This window comes from Odontesthes bonariensis, chromosome 5 (assembly GCF_027942865.1).
Source record: "Odontesthes bonariensis isolate fOdoBon6 chromosome 5, fOdoBon6.hap1, whole genome shotgun sequence".
NCBI classification, from domain to species: Eukaryota; Metazoa; Chordata; class Actinopteri; order Atheriniformes; family Atherinopsidae; genus Odontesthes; species Odontesthes bonariensis.
In genome coordinates this window covers 35,948,775-35,968,442 of record NC_134510.1, presented here as the reverse complement: position 1 = coordinate 35,968,442, position 19,668 = coordinate 35,948,775, and the positions used below count along the sequence as shown (strand labels likewise).

Genomic DNA, 19,668 nt, shown 5'->3' with positions numbered 1-19,668 from the left:
TAACGCGATAATAACGAGTTAACTCGCCCAGTCCTATTTTTTACCATAAACCTCACAACCCCTGAAGTGATAAACTCTTATCACTCCATCCTTTAAGAAAAAAGAGGCAGAAGAAAACTCACCGCCTTATTGGCACTGATAGAAATTGTCCTGTCTCATTCGTCAAAGTTCACACATCCTTTGGAAACATTTATTATTATTTTCTTTGCCGTGTTGTAGCATTCAAATGTACACCACAAGAAGCCTGACGGCTCAGTCTGAAAGGTTGAGTGTATCCCCTGTTGGTCAGGAGATAAATCACAACCACCTGCCGAGGTTGAGCTGAAGGGATGGTTTGTTTCTTTCAGAAAAAAACTGAAAAGGTGACAGACATGTGGACCAAAAGTGGAGAGCAAACAGTATTATACATGTGATGAAGCGGAAACATCCATTCTCCAAAATGACAACATGTCATCTCACACAATAAAGCTCATCTCAGGAGGTGAAGGTGCTGGACGGGCTGGTCTTAGACCATCTAAGGCTGCGATGAAAGCCCTATTGGACCCACCACAGTTTGCCTATTTGGGGGTTGATGATGCTGTCATCCACCTGCTGCAACAAACTCACTCACATTTGGATGGGACTGGCAGCAGCGTGAGAATCACATTCTTTAGTTTCTCGAGTGCTTTTAACAGCATTCAGTCAGTGAGTGAGGAGTTGCGGGGGATGGGTGGCGACACCTCCATCATCTCCTGGATCTCTGACTCCCTGACGGAGAGGCCGCAGTTTGTCCATCTGGCGGTGTTAGAGGTGCAGGAGCACCTCAGGGGACTGTGCCGTCTCCCTTCTTGTTCACCTTATACACGACAGGCTTTCAGCACAACTCTGGGTCATGATGCCACCTTTAGAAATGTTCTGATGACTCGGCTGTCGTTGGGTAGATAAGTGAGGGACAGGAGGAGGAGCAGACTCTACTTCCTGAGGAAGCTGCGATCCTTCAACGTGTGCAGCAGGATGTTGGAGACGTTTTACCAGTCTGTTGTAGCTGGTTCTATCTATCCATCTATCTATCTATCCATCCGTCTATCCATCTATCTATCTATCTATCCATCCGTCTATCCATCTATCTATCTATCCATCTATCCATCCGTCTATCCATCTATCTATCTATCTATTCATCCGTCTATCCATCTATCTATCTATCTATCCATCTATCCATCCGTCTATCCATCTATCTATCTATCCATCTATCTATCTATCCATCCGTCTATCCATCTATCCATCCGTCTATCCATCTATCTATCTATCTATCTATCTATCTATCTATCTATCTATCTATCTATCTATCTATCCGTCGATTCATCTATCCGTCTATCCATCTATCTATCTATCTATCCATCCATCCATCTATCTATCTATCTATCTATCCGTCTATCCATCTATCTGTCTATCCATCTATCCATCCATCCATCCATCCATCCATCTATCTATCTATCCATCTATCTGTCTATCCATCCATCCATCCATCCATCCATCCATCTATCTATCTATCTATCCATCTATCTGTCTATCCATCGATCCATCCATCTATCTATCTATCTATCTATCTATCTATCTATCTATCTATCTATCTATCTATCATATAGTGAAAACTCTTTTTGTAGAGCAAAGAAAACTCCAATCCTTCTCTAATAATAAAGTAAAAAGATCAGTCTCTCTATGGAATCACGATCATTTTGCTTTATTTTCATTCCAAACATTATTTTGTCCTTTGAAAAAGGTGAAAACTTGATTGTTGACTAAAACTCTGAGTGGAAGGAGACCGCCGGCAGGCCAAACATCAGAGAGGGAAATCAGGAAGGAGGTGGGAGAGGAAAACAACTCAAACGGAGCAGTCGGTCCTGCGGGGGGGCCTGGGGTTAAAAATAGCAGCTGCATCACCTGCAGTCCATCTTCTCGGTGTGAAACGATGACTTTTCATGCAGCCTGCAGCACCAGCTGTCAGCCTCCTATTCCTCGTGTGGTTAGACGGGTGTCAAATGCCTGCCTGCCTGCCCACCTACCTGGAGCCCCCTCCTGGGTGAGCACACCTGCTCTTATCCCCGCTCTCTCGCCACAGACCGGTGGCGTGCTTTGTTCGGCTGTCCGGCACCTCGTGTTGGACTAATCGCTCCCGCAGGAGGCTGAACACTCACATGGAAGCTAATTGTGTGTTACCTGTTAATGGCCTGCTTTGGGATTTGTTTTAGCAGTGAGGTGGCAACATCATTAGTAAATCTTTGGTTTCCAATTACACCGTCTTTGCTCCAGTATGAAAAGTGATTCTGCTGATATGTCATCGTTTTTTCAGTGAAACGACAAAGAGTTTGTTTTATGCCTCAAATCTTCTTTGACTTCAGATTGATTTTCCAAAGAAATTACTTGAAATTTGAAAGCAAAAAAACCTACAATTTTAAACCATAAGAAAACCCACAATACACTTAATTAGGTTTTTTTTTCTTTGGTTAACTTGAATTTCTGAAGTCATTCTTAAAGCACTTCATTCATTAGTTGCCTGTACTTGATGGCAGACCACCTGCCATCCATTATTAGTGATTAAAATGATTAATATGGCTCTGAAACCAGTCAGCATTTACACAATTATAGACATTTTTAAATCCAGGTTAAAAACATTTCTTTTCTCAGGTGTCTATGCATGAAATCTGCACGATATCTTTTAATTTATCTGTACTGTTGCTTGTTTTTAAATTAATTTAAATTATTTTATTTGTTTCTCTTTATATTCTTTTATGTATTTTTAATGCTTCTTACACTCCCTGCTGCAATGCTTTTATTTTATGTAAAGCACTTTGAATTGTTTTGTACATGAAATGTGCTATATAAATAAATTTGATTTGATTAATCTGTCATATAGCGTCAAGTTTAGGTTATAGTGTGATTTTAAATTCAATTCACAAAAGAAGCACAACTTAGGGGGTGGAGTTTATTCTGCCAGATAGATAGAAAACCAGCAGGTTTTCTCCTCTGACATTTAACTTGATGCTCCAGCTTCTTTGATGCTTCAAATCAAACGCGATCCCTTTTTAATATTTAAAGAATTTGACCATTTGGGGCGAGATTGACTCGCTGTGGCGACCCCGGTTAAAGGGAGAGGCCGAAAGAAGAATGTAAATGTACTTTAATTCTACAGCCCTTTACAAACAATCCTTACGATGTTCCAAAGTGCCTTACAGCAGGTAATAAATAAAGAGAAGAATAAGTAAAAAAACAAATAAAAACAATAAAAGGACAGTGAAAGCAATAAAATACAACAAAATCGAATAAGATAAAAGTTTCATCATACTACTGGGTATTAAAAGCAATCCTAAATAAGTAGGTTTTTAGCCTAGATTTGAAGAGGCCCAGGTCAGAAATAAGACACAGAAGAAGAAGAAGCCAAGGTATCTGTGTGAGTGTTTAACTTGTTTCAGCTTTGGTACTGGCTACCTAACGGGGGTGCGGTTCGGTCACAATGCTGCCGTAGAATGGTGAAAAAGATGACTCCTGAGAGGACAAATCCAAAAGAATGCTGATAATGGCAGTAATGATAAGTTAACACAAACAATCAATGGGTTTCATGGTTCATAAGGTTTATATGCTCATGTCCCTGAAACATTTGCATAACTGGCGTGGAGGTTCTGAAGTCTATGAGATCAAAGGGGCTGCAAACAGTAACCATAGCCTTTTTTAGATGTATCCCTCAACATGGTTACAACTGCTGTTGTAACGGTTTAGTTTACAGGAGAAGAGTCATGTTATTGAGTGAAGTATGTTCAACGCTGCAAAGTTTGATGGAGTTTATGGAGGATCCAAATGCAGAACAGCAGATCGGTGGCAGATGGAAAAAGTGACCGTGTGAAAACAAGAGGCCAAACTCACCACAGGACAAAGACTGAGGAAAACCATGGAGATAATGTACTTAAGGGATAGCAGCTGAGACCAATTAGCTGTAGACAGAGCTGAGGAAACCAAACGGGGGGGGACTGAGGACAACTACTGCTGAGTGTGGTAAACTAAGAGAAATAACAACAAACTGAACTGAGATCAGGGCTGAAAGAAACAGAAGAACAGAAATGAGTCGAGACCAAATAAAGACTACAGATAAATATCAAACAAAAGCAAGAACAGTAGAAGCTAAAAGGAACACCTCACAGAACCAGAACCGAAGCAAAGGTCACAGACTGCAAAAGACAAAGTGGGAAAGACGGGTTTCATTCACAATTTGTGAGGCGTTTGGAGCATGAGTGGCGTACCTCGGCCCTTTCGATCCACATGTAAACGTGCTTATAGTCTGCTAAAGGGTCCTCAGTGTTTTCAAAAGGTAAGCGGGACAATTTAATTCATTGTGCACACAATAACAGAAAAATTCAATATAAGCTGGAAACAAAACAGCCGCCACTTGAATTAACAAAAGCAAAGAGACGAGATGAAATAACACAGGACGTACAAACCTTACGGACTTTATATAGATTCAAAAGAAAAATGCAAAGACTCCCAAACACAGACAGTCAAAAGAAAGTGAGTGAAGCAGGGTTGCAACAATAGCCCCAAAACTACGGTAAATAACATAAAATAAACGAAAAGCTGGCGCCTACATGTCTAAATGTCTACATGGTGAAAGGTAGAGAAGAAGAGGGATGTACTGGGGTGTTTGTGACTCTTATGGAACACGTCTCCTCTCTAAAATATCAGTCATTTTCAGCTTTTTTTATAGTATGAAGCAGTCATTTCCAGTGTAGACACTCAGTAAAATACTACAGACCATTACCTTAATGTTACCTGTCTCAGGAAATTGCTGGAGTAGAGATTAATTGCACTTTTTGTATACAACAAAAGCTTTTCTGCTTTGCAGCTTTGCAGAAAGAAAGTCGAGGCTGTATAAAACCTTTCTGCTAATCAAAATATGAATTTTCTCCTGGCCTTTTGCGTCAGAAACAAAAATCATGTCAGCTCCCTCACCCGCTGCTCATATATTGCTATGACGACACAGTCAGGGAGCATCTGAACTCATATTTAGCACCCAGCCATTGTGGCACTTTAATAATACAGAACACCTATTCCAATGCCACATTTTCACACTTTCGCGAATAATTTCAACCAAGCGAATCCACTCTAATGGTTTTTTTAGGTTGTAGTTTTTTATTTTCCTCGTCTTCCATCTCCCTGAAACTCATCTATCTTTTTCATCACTTTCTCTCTACCCGAGCACACAGGACCTCCTTGCAATTACCCAATAATGATGAATATATCCCATCAGACATTGCCTGCTGAACTGTAACCCCATTCCATCGCAGCCAAATTGAACACTAGGAAATTTGACAGTTGACATTTTAAATTTTCATGCAGTCCAATCCGTTCCATCTACATTGAATGGAGGTTTTTTTTTTTTTTCTCTTCTTCCTCTTCACAGCAGGCTGCAACCCCGGCCGGCCACCACAGCTGACAAATTACCGTCAAAGGTTTGTGAAGTTATGAACTGCTTAACCAGATATGTCATCATGGTGACAGTGTCATTACATTTGCAGACGACACACCGCTGTATTTACAAAACCTCTGTGTAGCTCACACTCTTCAGATAAAATGTCTTCTTGACTGAGCCTTTCACATGAGAGCGCTGCCGGGGGAGCCTGTCCTCCTACACAGCCTCCCAACACCCATCAGCTCCTCTACTGCCACGTCAGAGAAAGACGCTCATTGCCGAGCAACAGATGAACATCTTTAAACCTCCTTGCAGTCTTGTGTTTCTCGGCCCGTTTAGCCAAAGGGAACAAGGTTGATTTTTGCTTTGTCTGCTCCCTCGTTCCCAGGAGGTGATTTGGACTCCCAGGGGCTGGTGCTGATGTGAGCAGCTGTCCCCACTGTGACAGACACTGGAGATAAAGCCTTGGCCCCACATTCAGCCGGGCAGCCTCCTCTGGCCTTTTTACTCAATCTGTCTGTCTTTTATTATCACTGCAACTACTCTCCCTCTGTCTTCTTCTTTTCTCTCTATGTAGCTGGGATTCTCTTCCCATAGTGTCACAGGTACACTCATTCATCATGCCCAGACGCACAAAAATGTCTCATGCCGCCATGGTCCCACGGCGGCCATTTTGGATGGAAAGTGTGTTTTGGTGCCACTTTTGCCCAATTCCACGCCTTTCATATGATCGAACTTGTCCTACAGATTTAATGCTACATACTTCAAACTTGGCCAGGTTACTCTTAAGAGATACACTTCATACAATGAATGCTGGATCCAGCCTGAACGCGCACATATAATCATAGTGACATCCACCTATAGCGCCATCTGCTGGTGGTTGGAAACATCTTGTTTTTTTCCACACCTCACATTTGATTGAACTCCTCCTACAGATTTAATGGTAACAGCTTAAAACTGATCCAGGTTCCTCTTAAGACATGGAAGGAAAAAATCATGGAGAAACTTTTTCAAACCTCAAAGGGCGTGGCCGTGGCCAGGCGGTGAAAATGGTGTGATGACGTTTGTGGTTTGAAAGCCTTATCATCATCGCAAGGTCATGAAACTTGGCACACACGTCCACCCTGACGACCTCGTACCTATGTAAAGGGTATCGTGTGTGGGCGGAGATAAATGGCTCGGTGGCGCCTCCTAGAAATTCTCAAAAACTCTTCCGCATTGGGGTTATTATGTGCTCGTACGTACGCAGAGGGTATCGTGCGTGTGGGCAGAGCTGCGCGACTACATCGTCCAGGGCATGTCCCAACGTGCGCACATCTCTGTCCCGCTCAAGGCTGCTTGCAGCTTTCTAGTTATCATTAGCCCCTTTCACACTGCGACTCGCTACCTTAGCGGGTCCAAATTGCACCTTCGACCCGCGTCGAGCAATGTGAACGCTTGGCGTGTCAGGGTGACCCGTGTCGCCTGAAGCCGAGTTCAGGGGGAGTTGCCTAGTGACAGAGCGTCACACGAAACACATAAAATGCTGGGCGTGTACAATGACATAGGCACAAGCCATGCGTCGGAGGTAGGGTGAAATACACCTGTCTGCATCAAATTTTTCAAACAAACGATGGCGGGACACCTTGAGAACTCATTTTTGCAATGCAGTTCATGGAGATGTTACTTTACGGTGCGTCTTGCTGCGTGGGAAACTGCGCTCTCCCATCTTTCTCGCCAGCCCGAATTCCAGCAGAGGTCCATCCTTCACCGTCCCCGAAATGTGGCGGAAAATAACGTCCTCTGTTCGGGGGCTGAGGAGCTCGCGGACCTCCTTGTCTCCCCAGTTGGCCATATTAAAAAATGTCTCCAACTTGATGTAGGCTAAAACAGAGTAAAACCTGTCCTCACCTGTCGCTGTTGTTCTGAATCAGCTGTCCATTCTGTCTTTTACACTCCTCACGTCACGCCCACGTCCGACCCGCGTCGATTGTGTTCACATCAAACTCGGCTCGGCAAAAAGACTAGGGTCCGACGCAGGTCGAAAGGCGAGTCGAGTCAGCCCGGGTCGGCAGTGTGAACACAACAGCGGACACGCTAAATTCGCGAATTAAACGCGGGTTATTCGGCAGTGTGAAAGGGGCTATTGCAACTACTCTCCCGCTGTCTTCTTCTCTCTCTATGCAGCTGGGATTCTCTTCCCATAGTGTCACAGAAGCAGGTTAAATGAACATTCAGTCCGTTCTGTCGTTGCTTTTTCACACAGAATCTGTTTTTGTTGCTCTGTTTTGCAGAGCTGACATTGAGACTGCCAGTTCTTGTACTCGTGAACGTAAAAGTTAAGTGGATGGAAGGTGATTAATAATTGACGCAAGAGCGCCGGAACTGACAACAGGTAAGGGCCTCATGCATTTCAACTCCATGACCCTCTGAAATGTGGCAAGCTGTCTGCTTTTCACCTCACGACAGAAGCACTTGTCTGTTTTTACACTCCGAGTTATTTTCGACATCCAGGGTTAGAAACGCCATCATCATGCTCTGCGTGGACAGTGGTAAGTGGCTGTTGTATAACACGGACGGGCAAAAACACTGAATCATTGTCAGGATCTGGATTTTAAGTTGTGTTCTTGTACTTGGTTATTGGTGCCTTTATTCAGTACTTGGTGGTTTCTGTATTTAGATTTAGTCTTTGTTTCATTCTAGTTCTGTTTATTCAGTATTCAGTTATGTTTTATTTTCTCCTTGTGTATTCCCTTAGGGTGCTCTCTCTCGCCCCCTGTGTTCTGCCATCTCTCTCTCTCTCTCTCCTCAGTCTCTCTCCTGCCCTCTGCTCTCATTCACTCACCTGCAACTTGTTCCCAATCAACCACCAGTTCCTACTCCAGTAATCACCTCCCCAGTATATATGTCTGTCTAGTCCAACCACTCCTTGCCGGATCCTCTTCATTACCTTCACAACTTTGGTATTCGATGCTTTAGTCTTTAGTCTTGTCATGTCCCCTGGTCTGGTCTTGTCCCGTCTGTCCTTTTGCTAATGTTTTGTTGTTTTCTAGTTTCATGTCCAGTTTAGTTTTTGATATTCCAGCTTTGCTGCGCTTTTGGTTTATATTCCTTGGTCAAATAAACCCTTTAACTTTATTTTGCCTCCCGTCGTGTCTGCACCTGGGTCCTCCCCGAAACACATCATGACAGTAAAACATAACTGAATACTGAATAAACAGAACTAGAATGAAACAAAGACTAAATCTAAATACAGAAACCACCAAGTACTGAATAAAGACACCAATAACCAAGTACAAGAACACAACTTAAAATCCAGATCCTGACAATCATTAGCATGAAAGATGAACGACGAAGATACAATATCTGCTTTTTTTTCCATGGAAAAGCAAAATGTGCAGGAAGCTGTTAGAATAGAACTAAGAGGGGGAAAAAAAAGGTGTCTGCATCTCATTAAGGGTGTGAAAATCGTTGTTCAGACCAATAATGAAGAAACTGGAGCCTCATACTAACATTCTCTAAAACTGAGTTCACTCATGGATTGTATGTCTGGATCAGCAACAGGTGCACTGTTCGCACTTGTTGCTAATTAGACAACAGGTTATCAAACCCATCAACCAAAAGACATTTTTTCACGCTGTTAATTTTAACCTGTAAAAGCATTCTTTGCATTAGCACCCCTACGGGTGACTTATCTGGACATTTCGAGATGCTCATGAACAAGGGTAAAAAACAGAGGAGAGCTACGCTTCATTTCCACATATGTGTGTAGCTCGTACATGTGGATTTCAGAAAGAGAAGCAACATATTCATATGTGTTCAACATTTAATTATTTTCAAAACAGCTTCATTCTTTGCATTGTTTTGAAAATCCCTGACAAAATCCTTCTCTCTGTGTTCGGTTTCATTATAAGAACATCTTTTGAACACTAAAGCTCTCCTAAAAGAACAAAGACGCCCCAGATCTCGACTTGAAGACTGCACAGACACTGACTCGCTGTGTCATCCCGCGTCTGTCAGGTGACTGACAGTAAGCACGGCGTATCATGACGCCTAGCGCTGCCAATCTCTGGGAAAAATTATGCAAAATAAAGATAAAACAGAGAGGCTGACAAACCCAAATTAAGTTGTCATTTGCTGTGATGAATAATCTCACACTGCGGAGGTTGTTTCTGTAGGACTACTGTAGGAAAAAATCGGTGGATTGCTTCTGCTGAAAGGGATGAAAACCAGCCCTGATATCTGCAAAAACACCCGCAGGGCTGGAACGTTTTCACTGGCACCAACTTGTTTTTTCTCTCTCGTTCCACCTTAGAATTCAAATTATCATTAGCATACATTTGCTGAAATAAAAATAATTGCTTTCCTACAGTTTGTCTGTCCTGCTATCGCCACTCTCTGATTGTTTTTTTTAATTTTATTTTACTGCTTACTACGTTAAACCCTACGACTCTCTGTTGAATCCTAACTCTTCTGCTGGGATCAACAAGGTTTTGGCTTATTTTATCATATGGCAATTGTATCTCCCTCCCTGAAGCACACCCCTCATCCTGTTTCCATTTTTTTTTTTCAAAGAAAAGCAATACATTTCTTCCCCAGTAAGCCTCTTTCTTAGTTTTTCCTTGCATGATCCCTGTGGTTGCAGCAGAACTGTCAGGGCACAGATGCTCTGATTATTACCCTCCTTACTCTTGGTTGCTTGTAATATTGGGTATTGGTTTTCCACAGCTCTTGTACTGTCGCTGTGGGTGAAAAGAGTTAGCTAAATGACTGAAATGTCAATGTAGATTGGTGACAGTGGTGTTGTGTTTTTCGCTCAGCGGTCGAGAAGCTGCAGGAACGGTTTTACAGCAATCAAGAATGCGGTTTCAGCTGTGAGGAGTCTGATTGCGCTGAATTCGATTACGCCGAGGAACATCGGAGTTGGATTCATCCAGAACGATGTCGCACACATGCTCACACAAAGTCACAAAAGAAACACACACATTGTGACTGCAGCTATAATTGGTATGTGAAGCTGATTAAACGATCCAAAGTTGACGCAAAAGCTTCAAGAGGCAGCTGATACACCCTTTCTCGTGCTATCTAAAGCAGTGTTTTGGTAACCAGAACTATTTCTTTTTCTGGTGCTTCAGAATCCGACAGAGCAGCCTCCGCTGGGGCTTCAGTTGCTGGACTCTGCCTGTCTGCATATCACGGCAGCTGCCAGAAAGGAAAAGCTTCTCCACAAAGCTGCATATCTTTTGATTGTCATGTTTTACGGTTTAAGGTCCTGTCGAACCCGCTCAAAATGCAGGCCGGGATGTTCTCTTCATGTCCAGAGGAAGGGACATTCAATTCAATTCAATTCAGTTTTATTTATAAAGCGCCAAATACAACAAATGTCATCTCAAGGCACTTAAATAATAAAGTCCAATTCAAGCCAATTAGAATTCGATTAATTGTAATCATAATTATTTACAAAATAATTCAATTCGTTCATATAGAGCCAATTCAAAATCAATTTCCTAGCTAAGGAAACCAACAGATTGCATCAGACATTTAGAGGGATTCTGACCAGGCAAAAAAATGCAACCTTCATGCCCTTCAACACTACCACTGGGGCATCTCCCTGGCGACCTGCCCTGACTGAAGTGCATGCCCACCCCCATGGTTCCCAGGAAAAAAAGGGGGCTTGGGCACAGGGCTTGAGGGCAGACGCAGGGGCGGTGACTTTGGTCCATGCAGCCGGTTTTGGCTGGAACACTGAAAGGGCTGACAGGACAGCTTGCCGAGCTGCAAACAGATGTTGTGATGACACTGCGTTGATGAAGTGACACCGAAAGGCTGTCTGACCTCCACTGCTGTTTCAGAGGGTTAATGATATCTCTCTGTTTGCATGTATCCCAAATAAAACTCTAATTTCTGATGGATAATAAAAAAAAAAAACACACAATCAGTATGCAGACCTTTTAATGTCGGACACCAACCAGGCAGCAAAACATTTGTCTACCTTTACAATCTGATTCCCACTAAGTCGTTTTCTGCATAATGACACCAATTTAGCAACATTAGTAATCTCAACATGCTCTAAGTGACTATAATGACTTCATTATTTTGTGCTGGTAGAGGTCTTATTCCCAGGAGTGAAGCTAAGACGTCTGAGGCCCCTGAAAGATGTTTGCCTCAGGGCCCCGGCCCCTGCCTTTGTAGTGTGAAATACATTTTCTTAATGAGGCCCCTCTCCTCTCGCTGCCACCTTTTGCCTGTCTCAGAACACTGACTCTTTGTGTTAACTTGTTCATTTTTGTTTAAATGTACCTTTGAAAACTACCTTTCCCGTTGATAGTTTCCATGAGGATTTTCGCTCCTCTCTGCTTTGTGAATGCCTTCTTGGTTCAAAGAGTAACACATTGGATCGGGCTCTTACCCATCATTGAGTCGGACCAGTATGGCACGGTAGAGCTGGTGCTGCAGGCTGTTGGACTCCGGACCACATGGGTGGATGAAGGGGTGAACGGCTGCCAGGACGAAGCCCTGCTGGTAAAGCTCCTGTAGCTGACCGGGCAGCTCTCGCACTGATGAGAGACGCAGTGTTGAAGTTCCACCTGAGACAAACCAGAGGAAACATTTGTGATGAGTTTTACTGATTATTGATAATTCTGCTGTTCTTTTTCCAATTCAATCCAATTCCAATTTTATTTATAAAGCACTTCACAACAACCTCAGTTAGCCGAAGTGCTGTATAGGGCTGTAGCAGCTCGGAGAGGTAGGATGGTGCGACACCATTGAGGGATTTAAAAGTAAATAAAAGAATTTTAAAACTGATCCAAAAATGTATGGGCAGCCAGTGAAGTGAGGCTAAAATGGGGAAAATATGCTTGTATTTACGTGTGCCAGTTAAAAGACGTGCGGCAGCATTTTGTACCATCTGATGGAGATGGAGGACCCACTAACCCCCACATAAAGAGCATTACAGTAATCCAGCCTAGTGGTTACAAAGGCGTGAATTACTGTTTCAAAGTGTTGCTTTGAAAGAATACGTATAGGTTTTATTTTTGCAAGCTGCCTCAAGTGGAAGAAACTCGATTTAACAACCGAATTTACCTGACAGTCGAGCTTGAGATCAGTATCCACTTTCACCCCAAGGTTAATGACAGTTGGCTTAATGAACTGGGACAAGGAGCCCAGATCTACAAAGGGGGCCCCAGTAGTGCCACCAAAAACCATCACCTCTGTCTTTTTTTCATTCAAATTTAAAAAGTTTATACTCATCCAGGCCTTTTATGTCGTCCAGACACCTGAATAAGCGTCTTTCTTTTTCAGTGGGACATAAATCTGGCTGTCATCCGCATAACAGTGGAAGGACATACCATGTTTTCTTAGTATGGCAGCTAAAGAGAGAAGAGAAGAGGGCCCAAAACTGAGCCCTGGGGGACCCCACATGAGAGATGTCACCAATGCTGACACAGAATGTTCGATCAGACCGGTATGACCTGAACCACTCCAGTGCAACACCACTGATGCCCACCCACTGTTTCAAACGGGAAACTAAAAGTTCATGGTCCACTGTGTCAAATGCAGCAGTTAAATCTAAACGCACCAGAATTGTTGGATAAAACCTTCAGGAAGAAGGCTAATAAACAAGTACAGCCTGATTTGGCTGTGGAACAGAACATTTAAAGCTGTTCTGTTTTGTGCTGCTTGTATGTCAGCGATGGCGGTGGTCACTGCCGATGTTCATTACGCAGTTGCTCTGTTTACTCTGAACAAATTATGACTCACCGAGGCAATCACTGCTGCTGCAACGGTCGTGTTTTCCCAGGAAGAGAGACACAACAATCCTTTTATAATAATAAAGTTCAACTTAATTTCCTGCAGCGTACACTAATTCCATTTTTGTTTATTTATTTTTTTTAAATGTAGTGTGTTCTGCCACAGAACTGTCATTAAAATTCCTCCTGTGACCTTAACAAAAACAACCTGCAGATTTTAGAAGGAGAATTTAGTTTTTAGCTTTTAAATACAGCTGATGGCGGTTTGTGTGAGTCATCATCGCTTGGTAAAAGGAGGAAGGTTATAGAAACATACCGTTCTCAGCTCCATACAGCCCCTAAGTCTTTCCCTTTGAATTTTAAAGGACCTTTCCAGACATTTTCACCATTTCCACCTGTTTACCAGATGCCCTCAGACTCAAACTTTGTTTTTTATTCTTATTACTTTATTTTCATTAAGTATAGTCTCAGAAAAACATGGAAACTAAAAGAAAAATCCCCTTATTTTTCTTCTTGGACATACCTTTTATCACTTTTTTCTCACCTTTGGACAGAAAACAAACCTATATAAGAATAATACAGCATTGAAAAAATCACTTTCACTTGCTGTTGTGGTTAGGTTCAGGCTCTTTAGTTAGTTGGTTCGATGGAAGACCCAAACACTGATAAAAGCAGGACAACAAAGGAATTTCCTGAAAGAACAAACCAACAGCGCTGCAAGGCAGGAAGTCAGTGAGTCCAAACGCTCAAAAACAGGCACTGAGTGGTGTCCACACCACGAGGACACTGTCGGGCCAAAAAGAAAAAGTCACCACCACCGTTTAACAAAGGAAATAGGTAAGAGCCTCCCATTGGAAAAGTTCCGCAGCGGTTAATGCGTTTCAGATGGCAACGAGCTGTTGTTGATGCAGTAGCTTCTCATTCCTTAAACCGCTGTTAAAACCTCAAACCAGACTGAAACCAGGTGTTCTGGAGCAGGGAACCATGGAAAACATGCAGAATACTGTGCCTAAAGGAACAGGGTTGGGAAACACGGCCTTTAACGAGCATGTCGGACGACTCCTGTGGTTGTGGAAAAGTTGTTACTGTGTTTCCTCAGATTAATAGTCTGGATCAAGCAAACACAACAACAACAACTGATTTTGAACCTACCAAAGTGTGTTAGGAACCGTCTAAGACCTCGAAGGATAGCAGTGAACATCTTCTTTGAGGAAGAAATGGGGCCAATAAATTCAAATTTAATTAAAGAAAGTCGTGAAAAAAGAAAAGTAACTGACTGGACAAGCATGTTGGACAGTGTTATGATCTGGGGTCTTGCTTCAGTTGGTCAGGTCGAGGTTCATCAAAGCTACACTGCAAAGAATTTCCCTGTAAAATAACAGTAAAATACTGGCAGCAGGGACGCCAGTATTTTACTGTTATTTTACAAGGATTTTATTATTATTTTACTGGATTACGGGATTTTATTGTTATTTTACTGTTATTTGTTTTAACAGTATATTACAGTTTTTTGGATTACAGTATATGACCGTAGAATAATGGTAGGTGTTGTAGTTATTTTACAGTGCAACTACTGTTATTTATCAGTATAATACTGTTTTTTTTTTGGATTACAGTATATGACGGTAGGATAACTGTGTTTTAGTAATTTTACAGCGCATCTACCGTCTTTTATTTAATTTTTTTTAACATCAATTCATTACAAATACTGTTTCATGCTGTTAAATTACAGTTATCTACTGGTATTGTTAAATGACTAATTTAACTGGTAAATACAGTTGTAAAATACAGTCAGATACTGTTGTAAATCCATCGTAAATATACAGCAACTTGTTACAGTGTATGTACCCAAAAAAGAGATATGTGACAACCGGAATATACTGAATGGCTTGGTATAACCACAACAATACTGCTAAATGATGCTGTTAGGATCTCTTTCAGAGCAACTTGATGACAGATAAAGAAAACTGACAGTTAATCAAAATATAGCCTGGATCACACCCTCTCCTCCAGGACCCCAGAGCTGTGCTTCACACTGTTTTCTTTCTCTCTCCTCTGTGTAAGTACAGATAACAGCTAAATATTGTATTCTATTAATGCCGTGCTTGTTGTTTCTGACCGCCGCTGATATGTGAGCTGAGGCGCGGTGCAGAAAAACCTTTTCCTCCGAGATCACCTCGTCTCGGCTATAAGCTACCACTCATTTAAAGTTCAATTAACAGGGTAAACACAGAAAATGACTAATTAAAAACACCTGATCACTTGTGACACACAGCCAATCAAACTGATGTTGGCTCTTATAACAGAGAAGAGGAACACTTCTTGTCTCTGTATATATTATGTTATTATATATTAGAGCTGGGAGAGTTAACTCGTTATTATCGCGTTAACTCGTTAATTATTTAATGCAGATAAATATTTTATCGCGCATTAACGCATTTTTTTTTTCATTTAATAAAAAAATTTAAAACATTTGGGCTTTTGTGCCTTTAACGGATAGGAAAGTTCAGAGACAAAAGGGAAGAAGGGGCCAGAGAGAGGGGGAACAACACGCAGCACAGGGCCTTTCGATGCGGGACTCGAACCAGCTGCAGCGAGGACTATAGCCTCTGTACATGGGGCGCCTGCTCAACCCACTACACCACGGACCACCCCTGTTTTATTATTTATTTTATTATTGTAAAAATCTGCTGCTCACAGGCTTTTATTTTGTAAAAGTCTGTTGCTGTCTGCTGTGGAATCGGAAAAGAAAGTATTCGGCGGATCCACCAAACATGGAGAAGGGTACGGAACTTTTACTCGGCCGTTTTCATTTTAAAGTTCTTCCAGACGGCGGAGTCGACAGAACCAAAGTTATCTGTAAACACTGCCAAGTTGAATTGTCTTCTCAGCGTAGTAGTTCCAGTCTAAAATATCACTTAAAGGCAAAACACACAACTGATAGCAGCAAGTCATTCAAGGAAACAGACAGTGGAGCGAGGCTTCTACATAAAAACTACAGAAAGATGCTGATGTTAAAAGTGTGTTTGCACAACAAATGTTATGGCACTTTCATTCATATGGCAGCACATTTAAAATAAAACTAAATGCTAAAGGCTATACACTACTTTTGAATTCATTTTTGGATTTTGCGTACAAATGCGATTAATCGTGATTAATCAGGGAAATCATGTGATTAATTAGATTAAACATTTTAATCGTTGCCCAGCCCTATTATATATATTTTTATACACCCTCCACAGCTGCAATCCACAACATATTCTTAGCATCAGCACATGAACAGTGTGAAAACCTTTTACAGAAGCTCTCATTTGAAGTTAAACTTTAACGTAGTTCAGAGCAGTATTAATAATTCGAAGGCGAATCATTAAGAAAGAGACGGGGAACGGTTGTGCGGCGCACATCTGTCTTATCGGAAAATGATCGGAAAATGACTGAAGGATTCTTTGCAGCGGTGGCAGCACGATTTCATCATCTTATTTCAACCGAAGCTCTACATCACTGTCGAAAGCTTCCAGTTCAGCCAAAGCTTCCCAACATCACTCATTCATCCACCATGACACTCAGCGGCATAACAGAGATGGAGTTCAGAAACCAAGACTGATTTAAGTGTCATTCCCAGTTAGTTGTGGCAATTAGCTCTTCGCTCCATCCCCTCAATCTGAGCGTTAGATTGAGTGAATCAAAATCAAATCAGAGTTGATTGCTAAGCCTCCGTATCCCAGCAGCTCTCCATATTCTTACACTTGCTTTGATTCCCTCTCAGCTCAACTTGAACGCCTAAATAGAGCGGACAGAGCTCTGAAGTAATAAGCTGCAGTGAATGGCTACACTGGAAAAAATCTAAGTCTTACCAAGTGTAATTGTCTCATTTCTAGTCAAAATATCTCATTACACTTAATATAAGACACAACTGCCTAACAAGCACTATTTTAGCCAGATATAGGGACTTGTTTGAAGACATCTTGAATATCTTGTTAAATGCAAAAGTCTTGAAAACAAATTGTTTCGAGTCACATTTCATATGAAACAAGCTTTTTTTGACATTTGAAGAGGTTTTTAAGCTAATTTCAAGATCACTTTTATCTCTTATTTCAAGAAATCTTGACAAGCCGATTTTCACTAGTTCCATTGGCAGATTATTTTTGCTTATTTCAACCAAAAACGTCTTTTATTTGTTGTTTTTTTACTTATTTTTGGAGGGGCATTATTTCCAGTGTAGCTGTTGAGAAAAAGAAAAAAAAATGAAAGCGAGGGACAGAGATGCTGCTAAAAGCTTCTCCTCAGCATTATTCACTTGTAGCAGACCCCCCCCCCCCATCGCTCCAGGGATGAAAACCTGCAGCAGACAGCCCGCTGACGATGGCCTCGTTTAGGGAGCAGCCAGCTGTGTTAGAGCAAACCACACACAGCTTCTGTCAGGCAACATCAGCCAATCACCGTGTATGCTAATGAGTGTGGGAAGAGAGAGCGCTTCAAGTTCAGAGATGGAAGCAATTACATCAGAAAACGGCGCATGATGATTGGAAAGAGACAAGGCTGGACAGGAAAGATAGAGGAGGAACCGTCACTGAGGTCAAAAACAGAGAAGAAAAGGGCGAAAATCTGACGCTTGGACCCAGATGCTTGATGGCTGAAATCCCAGCAGATCGCTGTATGTGGTAACATTTACCGCAGGCCAAACAGCTGGGGCGCCTGGGGGAGCGCCAAGATGTGGAACTGGACACAGAGCGAGAGAGGGTGGAGGAGGAGGGAGGGAGGGAGGGAGGAAGAGAAGGTCTGGTCTTCTCCACGAGCTGTCACAAGACGTGGGAAATGCCGCAACGGCTAATGAGAGTCAATGAGGCTATACAGAAAGGAAAGCTTCAGATGCATGGGAAAGGTCAAGCTGTCGGAGTTCAGCGGGAGGCCAGGGCGTGGGTGAGAGTGTGTGTTTGGTCTCAGGTAAAGTTCCACTGCACTGATGCAGACACAACCTGCTTATTACAAGTCAACGATAACACAAAAACTGGGATTTCCACACATTTCTATGGTAATTATGAATGTTATTTCTGCCAACACGTCGCTTTAGATATACAGAGTCAAACTTTTTCAACATTTTCTAGCCTGTCATTGAGAAAAGAGGTTAAATTCCAAATTTAGGACGGTCAGTCATTACGTATTAGGGCTGGGCAACGATTGAAATTTGAAAATCCAAAAAATGAATCCAAAAGTAGTGTATAGCTTTTAGCATTTAGCTTTATTTTAAATGTACTGCCATATGAATGAAAGTGCCATAACATTTGTTGTGCAAACACACTTTTAACATCAGCATCTTTCTGTAGTTTTTATGTAGAAGCCTCGCTCCACTGTCTGTTTCCTTGAATGACTTGCTGCTATCAGTTGTGTGTTTTGCCTTTAAGTGATATTTTAGACTGGAACTACTACGCTGAGAAGACAATTCAACTTGGCAGAGTTTACAGATGACTTTGGTTCTGTCGACTCCGCCGTCTGGAAGAACTTTAAAATGAAAATGGCCGAGTAAAAGTTCCGTACCCTTCTCCATGTTTGGTGGATCCGCCGATTACTTTCTTTTCCAACAGCAACAGACTTTTACAAAATAAAAGCCTGTGGGCAGCAGACTTTTACAAAATAAGATATATAATAAAACAGGTGTTGGTATTTCTGACAACACGTCCCTTTAGATATACAGAGTAAAACTTTTTCAACATTTTCTGGCCTCTCATTGAGAAAAGAGGTTATTAGCGTACAGTACATGAACAAATACTATAAAATTATTCATTTCCATTCTCAGTCTGCGCAGATTCTTTTCCCGCAGCACATTCTAAAGAAGCAAGTCTCCAAATTTAGGACGGCCAGTCGTTCCTCATTTGACTTACTGACAAAAATCACACATTTGATGTCTTGTTTATGTATATGTGTGAAGTTAATTACATTTGACAAAGGGGCAAACTGGATTTTCTGCCTTACAAACTCCTTTGATATGTGGATTATTGTTCATGGTACCTTTCATGAGGGATTTTCCAGTTGCAATCAGTCTCAAATTAAAATGAAGACTGAAGTAAGTTCAAATCTATCAGCTGGAATGCAAAAGCAAGAATGAGATGCAACCAGCTCAACAGCCTTTAATCAAGGCTAATCAAGACAGATGGGTCCACGATCGACTCACAGACTCTTACACTTTCAGTTGAGGGTCTTTAGGGATGCTGAGGGGCTTAATACTTGTTTTCCTTCTCAGAAGGGTTCCTACAGGAGCCCTCTTATAAAACTTTTTGACCATCTTAAGCCACATGCTAGCGCTCTGGTTAAAGTCTTGAACTGTTTAAGAACTGGTTTACTTTCCCCTTGACCACAGAACCAAATCTACTCTGATATATTGTTTGAACCCCCCTCTGGTATAATCTGAGCCTCTGTGGATCACATTGCAGGGACGCAGTCTGTCTTTTCCACAGTTACAGTGTCAGAAGCAGGGAGGCAAGCTAAGAAAAAAGTCAAACA

At 41.9% G+C, this 19,668-nt stretch overlaps 1 protein-coding gene across 1 annotated transcript in view; it reads right to left on the bottom strand.

Annotated features, from left to right (window-relative positions):
• rftn1b (raftlin, lipid raft linker 1b) overlaps window positions 1–19,668 on the bottom strand; it is a 178,757-nt gene that overhangs the window by 89,203 nt on the left and 69,886 nt on the right. Inside the window, exon 3 of the mRNA XM_075466249.1 lies at window positions 11,826–12,003. Coding sequence (XP_075322364.1) covers window positions 11,826–12,003 — 178 coding nt within the window. The remainder of the gene's footprint in view (window positions 1–11,825; window positions 12,004–19,668) is intronic.